Source organism: Macrobrachium nipponense, chromosome 9, assembly GCF_015104395.2.
Source record: "Macrobrachium nipponense isolate FS-2020 chromosome 9, ASM1510439v2, whole genome shotgun sequence".
NCBI lineage: Eukaryota > Metazoa > Arthropoda > Malacostraca > Decapoda > Palaemonidae > Macrobrachium > Macrobrachium nipponense.
In genome coordinates, this window is record NC_061110.1 from 108,176,244 (window position 1) to 108,201,984 (window position 25,741).

At 39.7% G+C, this 25,741-nt stretch overlaps 1 protein-coding gene across 2 annotated transcripts in view; it reads right to left on the bottom strand.

Moving 5' to 3' along the window:
• Positions 1-2,059: 2,059 nt before the first annotated feature.
• LOC135218347 (3-hydroxy-3-methylglutaryl-coenzyme A reductase-like) overlaps positions 2,060-25,741 on the bottom strand; it is a 122,077-nt gene continuing 98,395 nt past the window's right edge. For both annotated transcript variants that reach the window (XM_064254575.1, XM_064254574.1), the window contains 8 exons: positions 24,719-24,933; positions 24,204-24,398; positions 23,730-23,968; positions 20,692-20,869; positions 20,283-20,389; positions 11,264-11,468; positions 10,399-10,573; positions 2,060-2,864 (listed from right to left, as the gene is read on the bottom strand). In XM_064254575.1, the coding sequence (XP_064110645.1) occupies positions 2,377-2,864; positions 10,399-10,573; positions 11,264-11,468; positions 20,283-20,389; positions 20,692-20,869; positions 23,730-23,968; positions 24,204-24,398; positions 24,719-24,933 (1,802 nt within the window). In that variant the 3' untranslated portion in view covers positions 2,060-2,376. The remainder of the gene's footprint in view (positions 2,865-10,398; positions 10,574-11,263; positions 11,469-20,282; positions 20,390-20,691; positions 20,870-23,729; positions 23,969-24,203; positions 24,399-24,718; positions 24,934-25,741) is intronic.

A 25,741-nucleotide genomic window follows, 5' to 3' on the forward strand; every position in this document is an offset into this window, starting at 1 on the left:
ATTCAGGAGAAGGGCGCTTCAACTAACGAGCGCCTACTTGGAGAAGGGCGCTTCCGGGATTCCTGGTGCCTACCAAGAGACAAACGGTCAGGAGAAGTGCGCCTAGAAGCGGGAGAGCGGCCTACACGGAGAAGGGCGCTTGAAAGACTCTTGTTGTCTGCCCCTAGGAGAATAATCAGGAGTATGACGCCTTAAAAAGAGACAGAGCGCCTACTAGGAGATCTATGTGCAGTAGGCTCTTGGCGCCTACCTTGCGGGGAGCGGCTAACAGTAGGCCGTCTATCATGCACACGACTCCTACCAGACTCTAGATGCCTGTCAGGAGAGAAGTCACGATCCGACACTCGAGGAGAGTGACATCTGGAAGAAGAACGCCTACTTGTATAAGGGCGCCTTCTAGAATCTTGAGGCTGCTGAGGAGAAGTTTCACGCGAGGGAGTTGAAGAAATCGCGTGATGAGCAGGTGCAGTGCGCTTACCGGAAGCGGGAATCCAATCTGAAGAAAAACTTCTTTCTCCATAGAGCGTCCTACCGATGTTTGGCGTCTTGAAATAGAGAGAGAGCCAGGAGCGAGCGAGGGCGCTCACGCGAGCGAGGTGCGCTCACTCGAGCGAGGGCGCTCACCGCGAGCCCCCACCTTCATACGAAACCTCCCCATATGAATGGAGAACGATCCTCTGAAGAGCGGCGCCTAGATCTCTTGATCGGAAGAGAAACGTCCTTCTTCCTACTGATCTAACTGCTAGAGAGTCTGCTAGCGCCGTGATCTGAGCTTGAAGTCCCCGCGAGTACTCTCGTAGGAGAATCTTCTTGTTCTTCCTCGGAAGCAGGCGCCGAGCGCGGAGCGCGAGAAGAAGAACGATCACAGGATTTCTTGGGTTTCTTCGCCTCCACCGACGATTCTTCCTTCCGGGAAAACCTCCGGACTAGAAGCCAAAGGACTGCAGGGAGCCTTCCAAGCCCTCTTCAACGGGCGCGACGCATCCGGGGAGTTCCAACCTCTCTTCGGAGAGGGAGACGACGAAGAGGAGAAGCATTGGCGTAGGAGCTCCTTCTTGTAGCGATCCGAGGCAGCCTGGGAGCGTACTTCAGGATCTGCCGAGGGGACGCCTGACCGGTGGGGGCTCTCCCTAGCCCTCCTGCGGCTTTCGACTTTCCTACTCCACTGGAACTGGGAGTCTGGAAGAGGTCTAGGCCTAGAGGCACTAAGGAGCCGGTCAGACGCACCCTCCACAACACTGGGGACACTGCACTGATCACTAACACTCTCCTTACCTTCCAACTGACGAATCTTCTGAATGCGTCCCCCCTCCATAGAACGATTCTTGGCTTTCAGAGCTGCCGCCTCCGAAGGCGAATCTTCGGCTTCGGTGCGGGGAGCCGGGGCTGCAACTTGGGAAGAAGGTTCTAATTCTACGTTAGTACTATTAGGATCCACATCCAACTCACTCATTCTAGATCTGCTAGAACTTCTAGAGGAAGCCTTACGCACTCTATCACGTTCCAACTTCCTAACATAAGAAGAGAGAGCCTTATATTCTTCTTCATTCAATCCCTTACATTCATTACAAGGGTTAGCAAAAGCACATTCATTCCCCCTGCATTTCATGCAAACCGTGTGGGGGTCTACCGAAGCTTTCGGCAACCTCACCTTACATCCTTCATTCACGCAAACCCTAAACAAAACCGAAGTTTTAACTACCGATTCTAGATCAGACATCGTTAAAGAAAATCAAACTCAAAATCAAACCGGTCCACAATCAGCGTATGCCAAGCCAAACAAAGCGAATACGTCACCAAAAGAAGTCCAAATTAACTCCAGGCAAGCGAGAATCGAAAAACTATCGAGAGGAACCGACAACAGTTGTTATCGTTCCCGCGACAGAGAAAAATCTGACAAGCTTACGGAGTGGTTCGTACATCCGCCACCCAGCGGCGGGTAAGGTAGACCACCTGACCTACCTGTCGCGTGTGCCGCGAGATTTGAAATTCTGTCGGGAACGTCGAGACTATAGCTAAGTATATATCTGTCAGGGAAGTTCATGTACAAAATGTAAAATTATAAAATAACTCTTTATTATAAAATACCATAAAATTTTTCCTTATATTTTAAACATAAATAAATTTTTTAAAAATACCAATAAATATAGTAATGTTTACAAATATAATACAAAAGAAAAAATCTCAACATCGATGAATGTATATCCATTACCTCAAGAGCCTTCTCATTTCATTTTGAAAGCCTACACCATTTTGTGATATGACAGCTGTACTTGGTACAGTAACACACCCATACCTACTGGTATGGCAATGCTAAAACATGGAAGCCCTAATGAAAATAAAATTACCATAGCAATGTAATATCAGTCAAGATGTTTACCTATCCCTTGAATGCGGAACATTTAAGTTTCCTGGGTCTTTACATGCTGGCAAGTTAACAATTGGGCTACATTCATTCTTACTAGTTTCACTACCAGATAATCCCTCTTCAACTTTTGAATCTATTTTTATATCAGAAACTGATGAAGGTGACGAACCACCACTTGCAATGTTTTCTAAAGAAGCAGAAACACTACAAGGCTGTGGTAATGATTCTGAAGGTAATGGAGAAACAGAAGACGATGCTGTGGCTAAAAGAGCAGGAGCAGAGTTGGAAGGAGAGACAGTAGTGGTGTGAGTTGTCACTGGAGAGGTAGTAGTTGCCTCAGTAGTTGGAGCCTTGGCTCTGTTGTGTGTTAAGTGACTTTTAACAAGATGTCCAGCAGCCAAAGCTGACATGAGTGAGAGTTCACCAGCTAATACAGTTGCTGCCACAATTTTAGCAAACTGACGCGCATTTTCTCCTGGAGTTTCTTTATGTGCACCTGAGGGAAACAATATTATGTATTAGGATATGTTGAGTAACATCATTGATTATCAATAACTGTAAAACCCATTTAAGTCTAATCTTACCAAGGTTATTCATGTCTAAATATAACCTGTATCACCAGCTAGTTTAATAATGAAAACTGTGTTCATAACATTCAATATAACAAATTTTGAATAAGGATTTTGTATTTTTTTATGTATACAAACCAAAGCTTTTTATAAAGGAGTATCTTTCATCATGAGCTGGAAACTGGTTAAAACTTGGGAACAAAGGGTGTTAACAAGTAGAGATGATGGATTATTGAGGGAGTATCCTTCACTTGCTGACCTACTGCACTCACTTTTCCTTCAGCTGCAGGGACAGAGTGGGGCAGTCAGTCCCTTCCAGCAGACTGAAGCCGAGACCCGCGCCATGGAATTTCCATGATCTCAGTTGCCTTACAAGCATGGGAGGTCATGGCTCCCTGAGCTCCTACTGGTCTGGTGAAATAGTTGACCTGAGTAGTACAATAAGGGGTTACTCAAGTAAGGAACTGTGAAGTCCCGACTAATTGCCTGGACCTTCAGTGCACCCTCACTTCAAAACAAATACTATCAACATGATGCACCAAGCACTCCCAAGAAACACAGATCCAGCGCTCCTAATTTAAGCGATTCTTTACGCTTTGTTTGGAAGCTAATTTATGTTATCTATAGAAATGTAATTACTAATGTACGTCAGACACTGCAAGCTTCCCAACCATATGCATGTATTTGAAATCTCTTCCTTATTTGTTTATACATAGAATTGTTAACCATTTTTCAGGTGTGAAAAAACACATCTGACTTTACATAGACATTGCCTTGTTTTTCCCTAAGGTCAAACACTACTTTTCTGCTCGCAAGAGTTCTTGACCGGTCAAGGATTTTGTGTCAATAAATTAGAAATACCTTGACTCTGCCTCTTACTTCGCTACCTTGTATACTGCTGACCCCGAAGATGACTGACACCGCCAGCACCAGCGCATCCAACAACAAAGCCGCAGCAGCAAGCATTCGCTTACTGCCCTTCACAACCCAAAACCCAGATGCCTGGTTCTTCAGAGCAGCGTCCATCTTCAGGTCTAAGAAAATCTATTCTCCCACAAAGCGGACGCCGTCCTTGAGTTCCTGCCAGACAATGTTTTCGAACAGAATGCAGAATGACTTGTTGACCAACAGACTACCATCACCTACATAGCAGTGAAGGTCCAACTAAAGTCATCCTAAAGCATGCTGCCTGCCCTCAATGCTAGGAAATTCTTAGCCAATGTAGGGCAGCAATAGGACACCAACTGTCATATCACATCTACAAATACCTATGAGAGCTAGTTATGATCCCTGCCACAAACAGTCGCCCAGAAACAACGTAGACCTTGTGAGAGAGGTCCTACTCACAAAATTACCCCGCCAAACAGTCGCGGCCATCCCCAACGTATCAACCATTGACCTCAACGATTTCCTGAAGACAGTCGATGCCATCCACTTGGGCCACAATTTGACTGATCCTACAAAACCACACGTGGCAGCAGCCGCCCCACAGCAACAGCACCAAAATGATGTAGAGACAGACAGCAATCCAGAGGGCCTTGTAGCTCCCATGTACCACCACTGGAGCTCCAGGTGGAAAAACAAACCTAAATACAATCCTAAAACAGAACATCCCACTGGAGGTCTGGGAATAAAGCCCGAAAATGTGAAAACAACTGCCACGTCAAAAAACGTGCAATGGGGTCGCAGCAGCGCCCAACAAACTAAACATCAGTGGTGGGCGGATGGTTGCCTTGTAAGAGAAATCACGCCTGCTTTCCACCGCCTTTCTTCCAGGTATACAGGCAAAAGCACTACATGTTTTTTCATCATGGACGAAACACTGAAGACTGAGTTCCTGGTCAACACTGACACATGCAAGACATTCGTGCCGCCTCAATCCAACCCCCAGCACTGTACAGACAGATGTCCATTGCCATTGGAGCCCCACTGAAAATATACAGGAAACAGACCATGAATTTGTTGTTCGGCAGGAAGAGTACAACTTTATGTCATCACAGCAAACATAACCATCACACTTTTAGGGGCAGACTTCATAATAGCCCAAAATATGTTGGTGGACATACCGAAACAGCAGCTGATCACACAACCTGCCCCTGTAGCCTCACTCACTCTGACTCCATAAAGTTGCTGTTAGAACCCCATTCTCACTTGAACACCTTTGCCCTCTTGCTACGAGACTTGCTATAAACTTCAGAAAGAAGAGGAACAAGAACTGGCGCTGCTCCTCCAACTCCCCTACCAGCCATGTGGCTAGTCTCACCTGTGAGAGGTGCAAACTCCAAAGAGCACCAACATCTCAAGTATGGAAATGATGCAGGTTCACATCACAAATCTCCCAAAGGCTAGGAAAAAGAAGAATACCTGCGGCCAGAGCAAAACTGATCCATAGTCTGGGTATGCAACCAGCAAATGGGCGACATGAACCTCACATTGGGTAGGTTGTGGAAACCCTTCTCTGTGTGACCTCAAGGAGTCACAGTGAGAAAGATTCACTCTGCTCACCTGTCCACATGACTGTCTGATCATAGATGGACCAAGAGTGCAATATACACTGTTGCCAGTGCTAACCCAATCCGCAGAACAGACCACATGAACCTCTCACTGAGCAGATTGCACAACCCTTCTCTATGCAACTCTGAGGAGCTGTCATGAGAAGAGTCACTCAGCTCACTGGTCCACCACAAATGTCTGATAATGGATGGATCAAGAAAGCAATATACCATGTAGTCAGTGGTAAAACCTTTATACCCAGATTGGGTACATGACTAGTTGACAGGGGCTGCGCAAACTCCCTCACCACTTGGATTGTACAAACAATTCTCTGTGCAACCTCAAGGAGTCACAGTTAGAAGAGCTGCTCTGCTCATTTTGTCTACAGCAATCGTCTGATCATGGATGGACCAAGAGAGTAATATACCCAATTGCTAGGGGTGAACCCCTCTTGGTGCAACTCGGAAAAAGGGACGGCTTGTAGCATTAAGTGAACAAACCATACAGCCTTGACTTAGTATGCTCCTGAGAACTTATTGAGAGATGAGGAGGGAGTAGCATCTTGATTCTAAATGCAAGGACCAACCCTACTTGGGCAAAACTGATCACTGGATATGACCAGGTGCCCCTGCCCTCCCCAAAAGGGGAGAGCATATGGAAGCAGCCAATCAAGACTTCTTCCTCAGGGAGTAGATTTCCCTTCTCAATAACTGCCTGTGTGAGGAAAGAAAGCAGAGTCAAGGTTGAGGTAAACAGCAAAATTGGCTTTCCTACTCTTCCCTCTGGTGTCCTTACTCATGTTGTACCACAAAGCTGGTCAAGTCAGAAACCAAACACAAAATCAACCCCATCAGAGGAATCTCTCCAGGAAGGACTGCTGCAACCTGAATCCTCTTTTCCAATGCAGCAGTTAATAAAGCTGACACCATCAGTAACTACATCAAGAGATAGTAAAGGCCTTCCTCCTCCACTAGGTTAAATTAGGTAGGTCATGACAGAAGGACTACCCAATCCTTGGTAAACCAAACTCCTGTAGGAACTTCTACAGTAACCAAGCCTTATAGACACCTGAAAAGTCAATATTATTAATACATATGATATTAAGTCAGAGAACTAAATAGCTGCTGATGAACCTTAGATTAGAATCTGCTACATAACTGGCAAATTCCAGACAACTTTTAGCAAGAAGATATCCTTAAAACAAAATGGAATAGAAAAGTTAATGTTATTACCATTGACATAATCCCCGATTGAAAGGGTTAGGAAGTCATAATAAATGTAATTATACAAAAGAGAATGGCAATGAGAGAGTACTCATCCCAAATCTAAGTGATCAACCAGCAGTCAGGATATGATAGAACACCTGTTCTCTACTGAAGCCGATATAACTCTATTGCAGCCGAAAGAAATGTGAGTAAGGGATACTCACCTGTATCTCCACTTGTTAACCACCTTGTTACCAAGTTTTGACTTGTTTCCAGCTCGTGCTGAAAGAAGCTCTTATATAAAAGGTGATGGTTTATTTCCACATAGGAACTATTACAGATTTAGTTAGACACTATTTAGGTAAGCATTCACAAGTGGTAAAAACTGTACCAGAATTTCTCACCCAGCAAACTGATTTATTTAACAATGATAATTTTTTCTGTTCAATATATATTATACTCACAAATCATTACTGAAAAAGAAGACCAATGTCAAAGACAAGTTATGGGTGGAATAAAAGCCTTGCCAAGATATAAATTCTGGATAAAATAAGACCCTTTTATGTGTAACCTTGATATAGTACAAAATACATCTGATGAAGGCTCCTGTCCTTATCATTAGAGTGAACAATATAAAAAAAGTTTCTATAAGGACACATAGCAAAATCCTGGCATAAATAATCTAATCTCACAGCAATTTTAACTTAGTCTAACCCCCAGTGACAATAAGTACAGTAATCATTGTGAGAGCTTCATGATTTTAAGTGTGTGTGAGCAGCATTTATTTATGTATTTATTTCAAGTATTAGCAGATTTTAGTTATTCACGGGGGTTGGGGGGTGGGAGCAGGGTACATATTCCTCATGAATAACAGGGATCGACTGTATAGCTTTCCTGAGTAATGATTCTTATGAAGCTTTACAGGAAAACCTGCTCGTTTTTAATTGCTTGAATTTCTAAAAGGAACATTAGATTTCATTTGACTCGAGTACTAATGCTCATAATTTTTCATGTCTTAAAGACAGTGAAGATGAGTCTTTGAAGGTGAAGATAAAATAAGAACTTTTTCCAGTGTGGAAAGCTTCATTTATTTATGTATACTGCAAATACATAAATAAATGAAGCTTTCCACACTGGAAAAAGTTCTTATTTTATCTTCACCTTCAAAGACTCATAAGACATGAAAAATTATGAGCATTAGTACTCAAGTCAAATGAAAACTAATGTTCCTTTTAGAAATTCAAGCAATTAAAAACGAGCAGGTTTTCCTGTAAAGCTCTTCATAAGAATCATTACTCAGGAAAGCTATACAGTCGATCCCTGTTATTCATGAGGAATATGTACCCCCCCCCCCGGAATAACTAAAATCTGAAAATACTTGAAACCCCTTCTGAGAGTTCATATACAGTACTAACTGCTTATTTTGATACAAACACCTAAAAAAACCCTCTAAAAATGCTTATACTTACCTGAGTATTTTCAAGTTTTATAAAATAAAAAAATGCATTAGTCGTGAAAATTACATGAAAATATGGTATTTATTGTGTATTTCTCTATGAAAAATAATGTGAATAGGCTAATTTTCCATGAACAATGGCTATATACGTTCCACAGAAAAATCCATGAATAGGCAAGTCCACGAATCTGGAACCGCAAATATGTGGGGGTCGACTACTATGAACATTTGATAATCATAAAATATAATGAGGCTAATATACTATAATCATTTACTGTAAAAAACATAAAATTATATATTTTAATTTCCTTGGAGACCTAGTGTATATAAATCAATTCATATATTACAAGGATGACACACTAAAAAAATTTAGGCAGAATAGAAACGAAAAATTATTTTTCATTAACGGTACAGGCATGCAAAACTAAATTTTTTGGTATTACTTTCATGGCAACAGTTCCTCCATGGATAAATTTCATAATATTAATGCCACATCCACACGGTTGAGCCATGTCCATAGGCTGTGCCCTCACTATGCAAACAATGAGGTGTTATCCACATGGCAGAGCTATAAAGTCGTTAATAAGCTGACAGTAAGTAGGAGCAATAAGCAGCTGCAGTGGTGCAGTACAATAACAATGGTGGAAACCGTAATTCAAAAGATCACAGTTTTTAAGCAAGACATCTTAAAAAATGAACCCAGTAAAAATGTAAAGAACAGTGTCCCTTCACCAGCAGCAAAGCAGTAAATAAGACAATGAAAAAAAGATTACAGCTAACCTTTTGTGTCAGGTAATGTTGGCATTTCATATCAGACATCAAAGCAACGGATATTGTCTCTACCCTTTTTAGCTACGAGCACAGGCAATTTGGCTGTTCGCCTGCTAACTAGAATATCTGATGATGGTCAAAGCTCTTGTGCCTGTGGGGAGTACTCAAACGTGGGAGTGGCTTTACATGTTAAGTGCTTCTTGAGGTACCTATATAACTTTGACTGTTAAGGTCATAAGTTTGCTTTACAAACATGTTAGTAATGTAGTTCCATTTCCTGGTCAACAAAATTTCCAAACAATCTATTTTCCCAAAATGAAAACAATAATTATAAGCAGCTAAGTAATAGTTCTGGCATTGCAGCAATTGGTCCATGGGTATCCAGCAGCCAACTGGATCACTTTTTTTGCCTGTGAACCTGCACAGATCTGAAATTCCCCAGGTTTTCACCAGCTATAAACAGTCTGGATTGTATTCCTCAGCATTTCATTATTCTTCATTAAATATGAATGTGGTGTATTTTCACTTGCGTTATAAAACTGATTTTTTTTCCATATTTTCTAAAGCGGACCACACCGCCAGCTCTTGCAATTATAACAATGGCAGTTGATAACTACAGATCGCCATAGTTACTACTTGAGAAATGGTACCTTTTATCCTGTCAGGTTTAATATTAAGCTTTTTGGATACTATAAATATTTGGTGTTTTGGTTTTTTCTAGTGGCTTTTTGTATGTAACTTTTTTTTATTTTCTGTATCTGCTCCAGCTGCCAAAGATTACTAATCATACAGTTGGTTAGCTTAGCAAAAGGTTTGGACTAACTTTGAAGGTTTTACCTAGGCTTACATTTAGTTTTGCTAAGTTAGCTTCCATCAGGTTTGGGCTAACTCTGAGACTTACCTAGGCTTCCATTAGTTTTGCAAAGTTACCTTCCATTAGCTTCGGGCTAACTCTGGTGCCTTTTCCTGGGCTTTATAATCTTGAGTATTTTTTGAATTTTTTTTTCTATTATTCCTTGTTTTCCATTTATAATCCTGATTTTCTTCCTGTGCCTAGTTTTCACTTTGTTAAGCTATCAGTATTTGTTATTGCCACAATGTATTTTGCACTTTTCTGTTGGCTTTTAGTGTTGTAGGCTGCAATTACTATTCCCTTTGCTGAGTAATCTGCTTTAAGGCTCTCCACAAGTATTTTGTAAGCATTACCAACTTATGAGGGCTGCTCAAATAACTCTGCCTTTCATTTTTTATTGTTTTCTCCCTTTTTCATTAATACTTTGTATTGTGCTTTCATGTCTAACTCTGACAGTGACCCCAAGAGTTGAGCAGCAGTTACTGAGACCAAGTATGTTTATCCAGTTTTATTTGCATTATTCATTCTGCCATGACTGATCAGTTACTAGTCAGAATGCCACACGTCCAGAAAGCGATACAAGGAACACTTTAGGAAGCCAATAACATATGTTTGCTGATTGTATGAACACAATTAATCATCACCCAAATAAAATAATAATAAAAATAATAAAAAATACATACCTTTAACACCCAACATACTAAGACATGCTGATTGAGGGTGCAAACCAGTTCCTCCTCCAACTGTACCAACCTCAAGGGAGGGCATAGTAACTGTCATGTGCAAATCATCTTTGTTGTCTCCCCATGCTTCCATTAGGGTCATACAGTTGCTACTGCCTACTACCTGTGCAGGGTCCTTTAAATGAATAAGAAAGTGGATTAAATATTACTTGCTACAATAAACATAAAATAGTACTACTCATACTTGACTTGATTGATCATCTTGGTAAAAAGAAGCATCGTTATTTCATCAAAAGATAACAAAGTCAGTTGGAATTAAAATTCCCTTACCAAATATATTGTGTTTAATACTGTCTCTTACAAGACAGTTAATAATATACGTGTTACCCCTATAAAAGATTATATTCTTCATTAAAATACTGAAGAGGGACATATCAATTCAGCTCAAGAAGTGTTTATTTCATATAACAAAAAAAACTACGTGTTGGAATGATTTTAGTGATGAGCACGATTTGTACATATCTTCATGTGCAGTGAAATATGGAAAACCAGTTTCCTATGCCTTATTTATGAGAAAGACAGATATTGCAAGAGAAAGAGGCTCATTGGAAAGGTCTGAGAGAATCAAAATTAACCAACTATCATAATGTCTCATCAAAGTGTGGGAAAGTTTGCCTATAGCCCCTTATGTAATTTTTTAGGGAGGCTTTTGAAGAAAATGCTGTACTTTACTATGAATGTAATTGCACAGCCTTAAGAACAAGATGGTTGTTATTCTGAGCAGAAACAAATAAAAAGGGAGTGTTAAACTTTCACTAAAAGTAAGCAAATGCTAAATGTTATGACATGTTAGCTGGTTACTTACTTGACCACAAGCAATATAAACAGCAGCAACAATATTAGCAGCATGAGCATTATTCCCCCCAATAGACCCAGCTAGAGAGGATCCTACAAGGTTCTTTGTGACATTAGCCTCGACCAAAGCAGCGACAGATGTTTTCAGGACAGATGTCACCACTTTTCCTGGAATCACAGCTTCACAAACAACAGACTTTCCCCGACCTTCAATCCTGTAGAAGATAGGGCAAACTGATCATACAACTACAGCACAAAAGACTAAGCTACATACACATCATAACATTAGACTACCATTCATACCTTTGTAACTGATAACAAAGGTTTTCAACATACACAATACTATGATAAGCTGTAACATAAGATTTGTTTGCCTATGAAAGTAAAAAATAAATAAAGTATTGATGGAAATAAACATTCAATTATTAGGTATTTTCCAATGTAGTAAATCTTACATTTACCAGAAGTTACCCGTTGAAACTAACAAACACTACTAATAAGTGAATGTTGAAAGTTCGAGATTTTGATTGCATATGCACTTGAAAATCAATAAAAGAGAAGTGAACTAACTGCATTTATGGTAAATATCCTGCTAAAATGACGAAAATTGTTCACTGGTAAACATTTGCACATAGTAGTTTGTGATAATATTTGCAATTTTTTTTTCAACGGCATTAATTTATATAGAATCTTCTCAATTCTTCTTATTATCTTTTTCTCAACAGCATGTAGCTGGTGTATCATGTTTCCTAAGGACACACAAAGATTTCAGTTGTCTTAGGTTTATTTCCTCTGAAGTGTTGACAGCGCACAGGCAGTCATCTATGAGATTATACAACAAAAACTACTCTCATAGATGACTGCCTGTGCGCTGTTGACACGTCAGAGGAAATAAACCTAAAACAACTGAAATCTTTGTATGTCCTTAGGAAACCTGATACACCAGCTACACGCTGTTGAAAAAAAGATAAGAAGAATTGAGAAGATTCTATATAAACTAAATGCCGTTGAAACAGCTATAATATTCAATGCTACTGCCCTCAGAGGAGGCCTCCTTCCTAATTATATTTATTTTTGTAATGCATTCCTATATGTTTTATACTATGCAAATAACTGTCCAATTCTGTGCACATTTTTAACTGGAGGAGGGGTGTTGAAGTCAGCTGACAAAAAGTAAACAATGTCTGGAAATATAAAAAAAAGACTCCTTGCTAGCTGGTGTCTGCCAATTCTTGAGCTAAATAATGTTTGGCTTATATAAGTAGTATAGTACGTATTTTTAATTGGTAACCTTTATATGACTCAAATTTGATAAGACTAGCCTAACTTAATCTACCAAAAATTGAGCTGGTATGATAGTAAACATAGGCAAACAGTTTGTGTGTTGGCAATAAAATTTGTACTATTTCTCTTGTTTATTGTTCATCATTAAAATCCTTGATTTTTTTTTTACCGATTTTCAATTTCACATATGATAGGTTAAGTATACCCAATAACAGAATTTTGTATGGTCTCAAATTATTGAATAGTATTTAATTACATTACTTTGATAAATGTGTGAATCCCAATCCTACATTTTGATGAGGTTTGTGTTGGTACTAAAATGCATAGTTCTTCCACATTTGCTTTATATAATTTCAGTAATTTTTTTTCTGTTAATAATTTAAAATGATATTGTTATGATACAATAAAGTTTGTTCATACTTACCTGGCAGATATATATATAGCTGTATTTTCTGAAGTCCGACAGAATTTAAAAAACTTCCGACACAGCAGTGGTCGGCCAGGTGGTTAGTACCCATTCCCGCCGCTGGAGGCGGGTATCAGGAACCATTCCCATTTTCTATTCATAATTTTTACTCCACTGTCCCCTGAGGGGAGGTGGGTGGTGGGTACTTGATTATATATATCTGCCAGGTAAGTATGAACAAACTTTATTGTATCATAACAATATCATTTTGTTCATGAAACTTACCTGTCAGATATATATATAGCTGAATCCCACCGTTGGAGGTGGGAAGGGACAGAATAGAAGGATTTTGGGAAACAAATGCATGCAGATGATTTACATCTTGGTTCCACCTGTTAGCATAGCCGACTTCGTGATTACTGTCACCCAAGTCTGCTTCTGCTTTACTAGAGTTGCCAGCGAGATAGAGACCTATAAAGCTGGTGCACTCCAGATGATCTGTCAACGGGGGCGTGACCACAATGTGACTAGACCATATGACCATACCATGAGGGCTAAGAAGTAAAATAAATATATATATATATATAATTATATATCACCACCTGACCAACCTAAGCCAAAGTTTAAGGTGTGTTAACTAACAGGGCTTAAGCAGTTCTTGAAAGTCGCCGTTGTCGGCGACTCAACAACTAAATTAAGAGCTCTTCCTAACCATTTTCTACAGGATAGGATGAGTGGTACTTCTTGCCCCCAAGATTGTGTATGCAGACACAGTCGGCCCTAGCGAGCAGGCAGATCTCATATGCCATCTTCACATCTCGCAGGGAGTGTGAAGTGAACACAGAGTTGCTTCGCTAAAACATGGTACTCAGGATGTTGCTGAGTGCCATGCTCTGTTGAAATGCTTCCGAGGCCGCGCCCTCACCTCGTGAGCATTCAGATAAAAAGATTTCAAATCTTTGTGAAAACAAACCAATGAAGGAGCATTTTTGAAAGAACTCCTTAACACTAAAGCCAGGGTGTTCTTCGATATGGGCAAGTCTGGTCTTTTTCGGAACACTGCAGATTGCCCGAATGACTTAGACTTTCTTGAGTTTTATGTAGATAAAACTTGAGAGACCTGACAGGGCACAGGACTCTCTCTGGCTCCTGCCCACTAACTTGTGCCATCCTTGCTTCCAAGCTCCTGGCCCAAGGACAAAACGGGTTTCCATTCTTAGGCCACCACGAAAGGCTTAGAGAGCACACCGCCTTGTGTTCTCTAAAGCCAAAACTTGTGACGATGGCTTAAAATCTCACTAACCCTCTTTGTCGTATCTAGGGTGGTTAGAAGAAGGCCTTCCTGATCACATGCAAGAAGTTAACAGGTAGGAGAGGTTCGAATGCTTTGACATCAAGAACTTCAGACTACGTCTAAGTTCCATATTGAAAACTTCGATCTGGACATGCACAGTCAGTCCGTCTGTACTAAAGTCAGGTGACCGACCAGTTGACCAGTCAGACGAATCAAGGACAGCAAGGCTGTACCCTGAAGACCATAAGGCACTATTCTTCGCTGAAGGATGAGTGTCTGGACTGCCTGGGCGATTCAATCTAAGCAAACCTTGGGGGGTGTATCAACGCAACCCAACGTCGTCAGCGAATCAACTTCTGACTCGAGCTTCTGGTGCCAGGAGAAAGGAGCAAGGAGCAAAAAGGCGATTCAGTCCCGAAGGAAGAATGCCTGACAGTCCAACCTGGTCTCATGTTACACGATCATCGGGGGTGGTATAAACGCAAACCGACTTCGTCAACAAGAAACTCAGGGATACTATATGTCGCCTGATCTCGCACGAGTGTCTGACTCCGAGAAAACAGGTGAGACAAAAAGTAGATGGTGAGCGAGTTTCGAGATTCCACAGAACTCAAAGATCGTGAAGGGCTTTGTTGAGCCCAAAAGCCGTCAACAACATATTTGCGTATTCTTTAATAGTTGTGACTGCCAGCTTATCCCATTCTTCAGACGGAAATGGAAGACGGTAATCTTATTCCTGTCAACATCTCGATAGTCTGAACGTTGTCAGACTCAGAGCGGAGAGGTTATAGGTACCTTTCGAGTTAGAGTAGACCGACTCTCTCGGAAAAGGTCCTTGGAAAGTGAACTAGGAAGGATGTGACCTCTGTGAATCCAGGATCCTGAAGGCCAACATGGGGCGATCAGCGTCATTGTCGCTCCCTGTGACGTCATAACTCCTCATTACATTTCCTAAGCGATTGAAAAAGGGGAAAAGAGACTAAACATCCATCCCCGTTTAATATCATAGGATGGCGTTTAATGGTACCGATCCCGGATCGAGAAAAAGGGAGCAGAGAAGAAGAAGCCTCTTCGTCCTCAACATATCGAAGAGAAGAATGAAAGGGCGTCCCTAAAGTCTCCACAACTCTCAACTTACTTCTAAAGAAAGATTCCACTCGGACGTCAAAAGTTGCTGCCGTCGATCGAGACGATTCGTACGGACTTTTGCAATCCTGTAACGAACCTCTAGAGGATCGTTACATTCTACGCTGTTGTTATAATAGGCTCTTTCTCGTAAACTCGAGCAGGGACCGAGAGAAGATACTTCTTAAGATATGAGAGAGCTGTGGAATATCAGAGTTGATGTGGACCACTGGTTCCAAAAACCCGTTTCGAGGACTGGAGGGACGACCGAATTGCATTTACTTCTTTCAGATTAAGATCCAGGACATCTGAAACACTATCCAGATGTCCGGCACTTTCTTTCTATCATGACGCACTGAGAGATGTTCAGAATAATTCCTAGACCTTGAATATTATTTCAGTTTCCCGGTAGGAAAAAACTGTGGTCTGAATTGCAGTCTATTCGGGGAAACAAACTTCTTCAGGAAGGAAATGGTCCCCAGCAAGCTCATCCATTCCCTCCCCGAGTATGCTTACTTCCCTATAAGGCTGCGCTTTGCCTAAGCAGGAGAGCATACAAAAGTGCAATGTTGCGGTAGACTCGTAGTTCTATACCGTGCGGTAACGAGCACCGAAAGGATTAAGAGATAACTCTGTTGAACATAGTAAGGCAAAACGAATGCAACGTTTATTCATTCACGTAAGAAATCCCCTCAATCTTAGGCTTAAGTCCGTGATTGTAGGACAGAGATACAGTTAGTCAGTCAATCCCGCAGGAGAGACGTAACCGCCAGCACAGAGATACGGTTAGTCAGTCAATCTCGCAGGAGAGAGGAAGTAACCTACTGGGCATGACAGCACACGATCTGTTACTGGCTCGGTGGAACTGGAACTTGGACAGTCAGACACAGCAGCAGCCAGCAGCTTACGAACGTCGTCTCTTAACTTTATGTCTGGGTTGCCAGCTACCCTATTCTACGAAGAAATAGGTCCGTTATTTTTTGAGCAAAAAGAGACTCTCAAGCTGGTATATTTAAGCGAAACAGAAAACGCTAAATATATAGATGCGTTTGTGTCGTCAGAACACTACCATACAACGGTAAAAGATAAATCGGAAACTCCTGGAAGGCTGCAGGGAGTACGATTAATGTCCTTAAAATAATTAGACAAATAGACCTCCTCAGTGCCATCCGAAGAGGTAACTACAGCAAGCGTGTATGACTTGAACCAACCAGTAGTAAAATAACGCAAGGCAAAATATTTTATTATATCACAATAAAGTTTGTTCATACTTACCTGGCAGACATATATATAGCTGAATTCGGAAATACAGCTACATACATATCTGACAGGCAAGTTTCATGAACAAAACTTAGAGAATCGAAGCAGACAGCTCAAGCTTCTTATGTTATTGGACATAAGCGTTCATTGACGTAGTCTACAAGTCTATTTCTTGTACGAGTCTGCGAATGACGAATGAGAGCTCTTCCGAATCTAGTCAATAAGAGCTTATTCGCTTACGCAATATCAAGTTAAAGAGATGTTTGTCAATGAGAACTAACCCATTTACGGGACAAAGAGATATTTTGTCAATGAGGGGATACCCACTTACTTGACAAAACGAAAGTATATTGTCAATGGGGGAAAGTCACTGAATTGACAAAACGTAATCCAGTAAGTCGAGCATTTTATTTTTCCGATTCCCGTCTCAAACGAGAAAGGGGCAAGAATCCTGTTAAGAGACAGGGCTTACGGCAGGTAGAACAACGATGTTCAATTCGGCAGCGTAGTCCCGACTAGAAACTAACAATCTATCATCTGAAAAATTCTTTCAGATGGGCTAAAAAGCTTGCAAAATTATCCTGGGAAGAGGAAGAAACTCTCCAACCAGCTTCCTCTCCCGTATCACAACTAATGCCTGCTAAAGCTTAAAATTTATGGCAGTATGGCAAAGGTGCAAAGGAAGTCCTGTCTTGCGCTTTCCTGAAGAGCGCCTTCTTTGATGAATGCCTTTGCAAGAATTCTACTGAACGTCGCCGAGACGTCGAGCCTATACATAACCCGTAACTGCCTTATCGCAAAGTCTTGACTGCGGTAGAGAAAACGAGATCTTCCCTTGAGCTTTCCTTAACTCCATCCACCTTTGCGAAAAGCAATATAATATTGACAGAGACCTCGAATTCACGAAACCCGAGGTCTTGCTGGGTTTCAAAGACGAAGTTGTCTGTTCACTTTAAGCTTCCTCCGAAGCACTGCTTACTTCACATTCTTGAGGCTCAAATCTTAAACAAGAGCTTGAAGTTGAAGAGTTCAACAGAAACGTTCAGCCAGGAGACAAACCTGGTGTGCGCTGGCGCGCGCTCGGCGTCCATTTTCGCGAGGACGCTCCGGCGTCCTGGGCGCGCGCTCGGGTCGTCCACTGGCGAGGACGCTTCGGCGTCCACTGTCGCGCGCCTGGCGTCCATCCGAGCGTCCCGTTCAAGCCGAGCGTCAAAAGAAGCGTGCGGAAAAGCGTCACGCTCCTAACAGGCGTCAAAACAAGCGAGAGAAACTGCCTTCTTTTTCATATTTCTCGGTGAAAGACGTACACGTGATTCAGGCGACGTTCGCCTTCTTACTTCTCACTGAAACGCATAACGAGAGAGTGAGGGGACGTGAAGCGTCCTCTTCTATAAAGCTTCTCTTTAGAGGGCGCGAGTCCTTCGAGATTCGTGCACGTGCACGATCTTCCGCAGCCTGGGAAACGTCAACAGGTCCTACCGAAGGGACGCCAGATCGAAGTGGGTTCCCCGTAACCCTCCTTCGGCTTTCGACATGCCCTCTCCCTGGTCCTGGGAGTCCGACAGAGGTCCAGGCCTAGAGGCGTTATGGGGCGGATCTGACGTTCCCTCCTGACGAGAGAGAGGACATGAAGCGTCCTCTTCTCTAAAGCTTCTTACAGGGCGCGAGTCCTTCCGAGAGCTCCAACCCTTGCGCGGGGAGGACGCCTCGGAGGACGAGAAGCAATCCTTCAGGATTCGTGCACGTGCACGAACTTTGGCAGTCTGGGGATTTTCATCAGAAAACTGCCGAAGGCACGCCAGATCGGTGGGGGTTCCTCGTAACCCTCCTTTCGGCTTTCGACATGCCCTCTCCCTGTTGGTCCTGGGAGTCCGACAGAGGTCTAGACCTAGAGGCGTTATAAGGCCGATCTGACGCACCCTCCACTACACAAGGGGCACTGTCACTGCACTTAGCCACTTCACTATTGCTCTCTAAAGCAAGCACTTTCGATTCTAAGTTACGAATCGAAATGAGTATAATTAAAGAGAAAAGGGCAATAACCTCTACAGACACTGTTTTAGGGCCCGAAGGCAACATTACAGGGTTAGGAGTAACAATAACAGAAGTAGCACTCTTCACAACAATGGAGGAGAGCGATCACCTCTCGCAGACATATTCATAACCCGGTAGGCCATTACTATAGGGTTAGGCAAAATAAAGTCTACAGGAAGGTTATGCAGGTTCACTACCCTGACTTTTGTTTACTGATTAATTGCGTACATACGAATCATACTTTTTCCTTGCGGAATTAGACATGTTTACTGATTAACTGCGTACATACGAATGATACGTCTTCCTTACGGAATAGACAAGTCTCACACTCCTTACATGACAAATCTCAACAAAGAAGCAAGACCCAAACCCCTCGTGCATACCAAGTGCGGATCTACCGAAGCTTTCGGTAGCCACACCCTATCTTTGCAGACAACCCCCTCTGAAACTAGCCTAACTAGATTCAGATATCTTATGCAAAAATGAATCAAATTCAAATCAATTTAAGATAGCGTATGCCTAGCCACAAATCCAAGTAAATAAATCAAAAGACAATTAGGATACTTAGCGGCAATGAAGTTTCCAAAATCCTAAGACGGAGGTGGGTACTGAAAACAGGTGTTTCAGCACCGGCGACAGAAAAATTATGAATAGAAAATGGGAATGGTTCCTGATACCCGCCTCCCAGCGGCGGGAATGGGTACTAACCACCTGGCCGACCACTGCGTGTGTCGGAAGTTTTTTAAATTCTGTCGGACTTCAGAAAATACAGCTATATATATATCTGACAGGTAAGTTTCATGAACAAAACATATATTTTGGCTATACCTTATAATAGTATTAATTCATATAGCAATATTAGAATGCCTGTGACTTCTTTATACCTTTTTAATCATTACAGAACATTTTAATATGCTACAAATTCCCCTTAAGTTAATAGTAATTACTTTGTAGTGTAAAGTTTTGTAGTGTAAAGTGATGCCAAATGTTCTAACAATAGTATTGCCTAGGCTATCTGCACATTGCATCCAAAATCCAGAATTTTATGAGAGAATCATAAATGTGAAAAATGTAAGGTCAATCATTACAAAAAGTCAAATATTTCATAAGTATAAACAGTACATGCATAATATTGTGAAGCAATGATTATTTGGTTATCTATTGCTTTGAGGTAATCATTCTTTAATTCAGATTTTTCACAAATTGAGCATTCCTCGGTCACAATGGTGGCGGACTGGATTAGTGGAGGTTTGCCCATATGTACTGTATACAGGTACAGGCTCTGTACACATATGCAAGGTATAATTTGATGCTAAACTGTTGAATTTATGAGAATGTGTTTATAATTCATGTTATTTTTGTCTGACTTTTTAATCTTAGAAGATATTTAATAATTGTATTGAAGATCTAAGTAATCACAGAACAATCATAGCTCAAGACTTAATAAAGAAATTAAAAATATATCTCTTACAACACTTATGTTAGTGCTTTTTTCAAATTTCAGAGTTAAACCTTGACTGTTTAACATATGGAACATCTACAATGTCCAGGCCACTTACAGCCACAATTTAGCACAAATAATTGGTGTTTGTTTCCCTATCCAACAGAAAACTGAAAGTGTCTTACCAGTTAATAGCTGATGGCTTCTTATCCACACAGTAATTACCGCTGACACTCAGGACTTCCAAATCAGGAAAATACTTCTTAATTGCTGCAAGAGCCGCCTCCGTTCCCTAAGTTACCAAGAAAAAATATTCAATAATACTAATCTGATGTCCAAAATATTTTTTAAATTAATATTTCTTACAAATGATGTGACCCATACAAATGATGTGACCTAAAAGCTTATACAGTTAATACAACCACTTAGAGTATATCACATCTGCACTCTTATAAGAAAATATCACTAGTACAAAACTAACAACTTAAGTGTCAGTTACATATATTTTTTCATTAGTATTTATCAGCAAGTAATAAAGACTGTTAGTCATCTGCCAAAAATAAGGTAAAAGAAACTAAGATACACAGCACTAACTTTAGAAACCATGTTCATCCCCATTGCATCGCCCGTCTGAGCTACAAATCGAGTGTACAACAACCTTCCTGCAATAGCAACGCGCAGATCTTGAAGACGTGCAAATCGACTGGTAGAATCAAATGCTTCTTTGATGACTGTAAAATTGTCCTTGTTGCGAATCCACATATACACCTCACTGTGAAAAAAAGATTCATATTAAGAACCACTCTAAATTTATAACCTAATGTAGAATGTTTCTTTGAAAAGTTATCAAAAATTTTTTTTGAAAAGTTATCAAAATTTTTTATCTTACTAGAATGTTTATTTGAAAATCTATCAAAAATTTTTATATCGGGAAATAAGTTTTTTTCATACAAAACTTGTTAATTAAATATATGGCCATATTCATGTCCCAAATGTTCTCGGGTCCACAAATCTTGTTAGAAAGAACAAGATAGCTTTACTATGCACATGCCTTCTGAATCTTTAGGTATATATCTCAATCAATAACCATACTTCTGTAAACTTTAAAAAGCAGTGAAATTTGAGGGGCTGGCAGGAAGGCACTACTTTAATGAAAGTGTAATTTTAAAAATTTGTTTTGTGCTATAAAAGCATACAGTTGTTTCAGTTATCCCCAAAAGTAAGATCTAATAGAGTATTTGGGGACTATAAGGAGACAGGAACCATGTTGCTGGTAGCTTATAGGTTGGTTAATATACATATAGGTAGTCAATGTCTTACAGAATAGGAAAGAAAATACACAAGATGTATAATAAACCAATAAAAACTTAGAAGTCTACATCTTTGGACAATGCCAATATGAGGGATGAAGAAGAGTTATGATAAAAAGAAAGAAAATCCCTCAAATAAAATATAGAAAAGATAGACAACCATTCGTAAGTACCTACACATAAAGTACAATTTGTCACAAAGTTCTATTAAATCATTTGATAAACTGAGTCATTTCCATATTTTATTAAACTATTTCAAAATGATGTATGTTTTTTACTCTAAAATGTCTATTGGTCTTACACTGTACATCAAATAGCAATGGTTTTTTTCAACAGGTGAGTGTTGAAAGTATGATGACAGTCTTTACAAATTTGATGTCTTCATTGTGGTTGGTTAGATATCAGCTGGTTCTGTGAGGTGAAGGGAGCCACCTTATAAAACAGGAATAACTGCTTCCTTTTCATCCTTTGCAATTAATCAAAAATGGAAATGAAGTAAACGACATCCTTTCCTTCATTTAGAGAGCTGGATGACTGCTCCTCCTTAGTTGATGGCCCACGGAGAGAAGAACGTAGTCCATAGATGAATTGCTCCTCTTCAATGAAATCTTGCAGCCAACTGTTGCTCCTCAAAACTGGAAGTTTGTGACACTACTACATTAAGAGGGATGGTCAGTCACTGTCCCATCCCAATCACTCAAGGCTAGAGGAGGTTAATTTAGGATGGTGGTGTTCATGGGTTTGGTGTCTAGTCAGGATGTAAACTCCTAAGAAGACTTAGAAGAAGCACTAGTCTTCAATAATCTCTTGATGGCTTAGGGATGAGGCTCAACATGGCAGTTGGGTGGTGTGGGAAACTCAGGAGATTGCTATCACCACCCACTAAGATCAGGGAATGGAATAACTTTAAGGGGAATACACCCAAATGACTTCTCATTAATTTAAAAAAATTCTTGAGACATTATACAATATGGGCTCATGTATCATTATGATAACTTTACAAAACAAAATAATAACAGACATCCATGTTTTTCTACCTTGATTTCTAATTTCCTACCATCAGGGATGCAAGTACCAGATGACTTTGTTACTTAAACAATTATTTATATGAAAGATATGCATAAACACTATAAATTTTTAATAGTCTAGAATCTTTTGCCAATGTAATTCATGTTCAAGTGGTTAAATTTACTTAAATAAGTCATACAACAATAAAGTATTTGGCGTTTTCTAAAACTCCTATTGCACAGTTGTCAAGGATACTTTTCCTTAGAGACTTTGGTCATAATTCACTCACTTTTTTGTAATAACAGAAAAAATAATATATATAAATTCATTCAGGGACCACTCTTTACACATTCCTCCCTCACATGACAATGGAAAAACAAATTCCTTAACTAAAGGTTTTTAGTGATTGGTAGAAATAACAATAGACTGATTTCGATATAGAGGTAATCCATGATTCATTATACAACAAAGCAAACCGTACAAGAAACTGAGAACAGCAATGATGAAAACAGGACCGGAAAGCAAGAAAGTAACACATTATCAATAGCTCAGGGTATGACATCAAGTACATTATCTACTTCCTTAGATGGTAAGTGTCTAAAATTCATTGTCAATGGCACTTTTTATTCAAGCAATGCTAATGAAAGTTACATAAATATGAGTAGATAAAGAATACAATGAAAAAATATATGATCAAATCTATACTACAAGACATTGTACTTATATGAGTTAAAAAGAAATATTTGTCTGGCAGATAATGATACCGGACAAGACTGTAGACATGAAGAAGCAAACTGGTTAGTGAAGTTATCTGAAACAGCAGCAATAAAGAATGAAAAAGAAGTTCTCAAAGCAAGGCCATGAAGAAAAAGAGTAAAAACCCAGGAAAGTACAGATCAAGTAGAAAAACTTATAAATTCAGAAAATTATCACTAAACTTATAAGCAGTAAGCACAAACATGGTGTTTCACTACAGATGAGCTTCAGTTCCTATAAAAACCTCAATGGGTTACAGTGAACACTGGTATATAAGGATCCTCTGTGAAAAGAACACCTGTCAACTGCCTTGCATGTTCACAAAAAGTGATGTTACTGATTGAGACTACAATACCCTCTGTCTGACAGGCAAAAGAATGGTGAATAAGAGATCCTCCAGTACGTATACTTAGGCAAATATATACTATTCTGCATTCAAACATATTTGAACCTTTTAAGAAATACATGCTAGTATTTACAGCATATTGAAAAATTATTTGATGCTTAGAAAAGCAAAACAAAATTTCACCTAATTTGAAAAAGGACTGTAATACTTACGTTGCTCTAGCTGCATTAGGAAGTCTGACGCTCGGTGCTCTTGTCATACCATCCCGAATGACTTCACTCTTGGCGCCATTAACTAAAGCTCGGCATCCTCTGTTTGTTGATGCTACAAGACAACCCTCTGTTGTTGCCATTGGTACCATGTACTTCTTGCCATTAACATTCAAAGGACCTACAACTCCCACAGGCACAGGGACATAGCCAATAACATTTTCACAACACACACCCATGACCTGTTTTCAGGGGAGAAGTTAGATTTTATGAAAATACTGTGAACAGTATACTACAGTATATAAAAGGGACTTTTGATAAGAATTTAAAACATAAAATTGAAACCAAATAGTAAATAATAAAATGAATTGCACTCTTAATGGTATAAAACCATAACATATATATGTAATATTTTTTCAATAGTTAACTATAAAAGACTGTAATTTGAACAGCAGCCAATATTGAAGGAAAGCTTACTTTTGTGTAATCATAATGATCATAGGGCAATGTATCCATTGAACTCTTGGTTGTTGTGTGAGGAGCAACTACTCTCCTACGAATGTCGACTGCTCTTAATGGATCTCCCAAAACTGTTTCAAGTTTGTACCCAGGTACATGCTTCTTCTCTACTAACTGAACAATTTCTTGATTTGTTAAAGATTTGACGCCAGCCTGTTTTGGGTAAAATGTACCAATCAGTTGCAAATAAAGAATAAATACATATTCTTAAATACTGTAATTTACTAAACAACTACATATTCAACACTAGTATGACATGGTGTTTTAAAGCAAAATTACAATAATTATGTATTAAGCCAATACAAAGCACTAGCATATATTCCTCAGAGTAAATTAGAACATACGTATTAAAGTTTTTGGACTATCATTGTGAATTTTCAAGATCATGCAGTATTTCTAAAAGTAAAATACTACTATTTTGTGAAGATGACTGAAATATCTATGAAGATACAATATAAAAAAAAAATGTGTACCTCAGAATTCATAATGCTAACACATTCATCTAGTGGTCTTGGAGGAGACATGGGTTTCTCCTCTTTTTGATCTTCCATGGCAGGGTAAACTGCTTCTGTCTGAGTACTAATATCTTCTTTTTTTAGGGATGATGCAAGAGATTCGTCGCAAGTTGAGTTGAAACTGACAGTACGGCTTCTTGTGCAATGGCGGAGTATTCCTCCTGAGTTCAACCCTGTTTAAATGCAATGATATACAAATTACATAATTATCTTTTATTCAGCATCGTTTTCAAATTAATAGTAAATTCTTTTTCACAGCCTTATCACTTATCCACCACTTGTGTACACTACAGATTCGGATGAGGTAAAAATTGAGTAGGATTACTCATGTCGGGTCTTAATTTGTCAATCTTGGAGTGACAAACACAAATAACAACTTCAGTTTATATTTACGTTTTGTGCCATGACCAAATGGTGATGATATTTTCAAAACAAAGTACAAAATGTGAAAAATGTTTCCATTTCCAGGAGCTCTAATGCATGAGGGGTGTATCCTTCAAGATAGACGTGGATTTGCTCCAGACTTCTTAATTCAAGAAAAAAAAAAAAAAAAAAAAAACTCAGTTCTGGAGCTTCTAGTCAACAGTAATAATGCTGCTTGGTCACTGGCCTTCAAACAACAGTGATTTTGGGAAAGTGACAATTCCCTCTTTTGATTCTGATGCTTATGATAACCCTTCATTGCTTTAAATATGTATACCATAAATGATTCACTGGAACTAAAAATAAAACACATAGAAATCAGATCTGCATCAACTGAGAGATTCTTCCGCTAAAACATATCTTAGAACTACTGATGACCTTTGACACAAGAATTAAGTAAATAAATGGTGTAATAAAGAAAACTGAAAATAAAGACAAGATTTTTTTTTCATTTATGGTAATGTTAACAGCTTTATTTAGTTTGTCGCTATGGAAACAATAATTAATACCCCAAACACAACATTTACATCTGGATTACTCAGAGCAGTTCAGATAGAA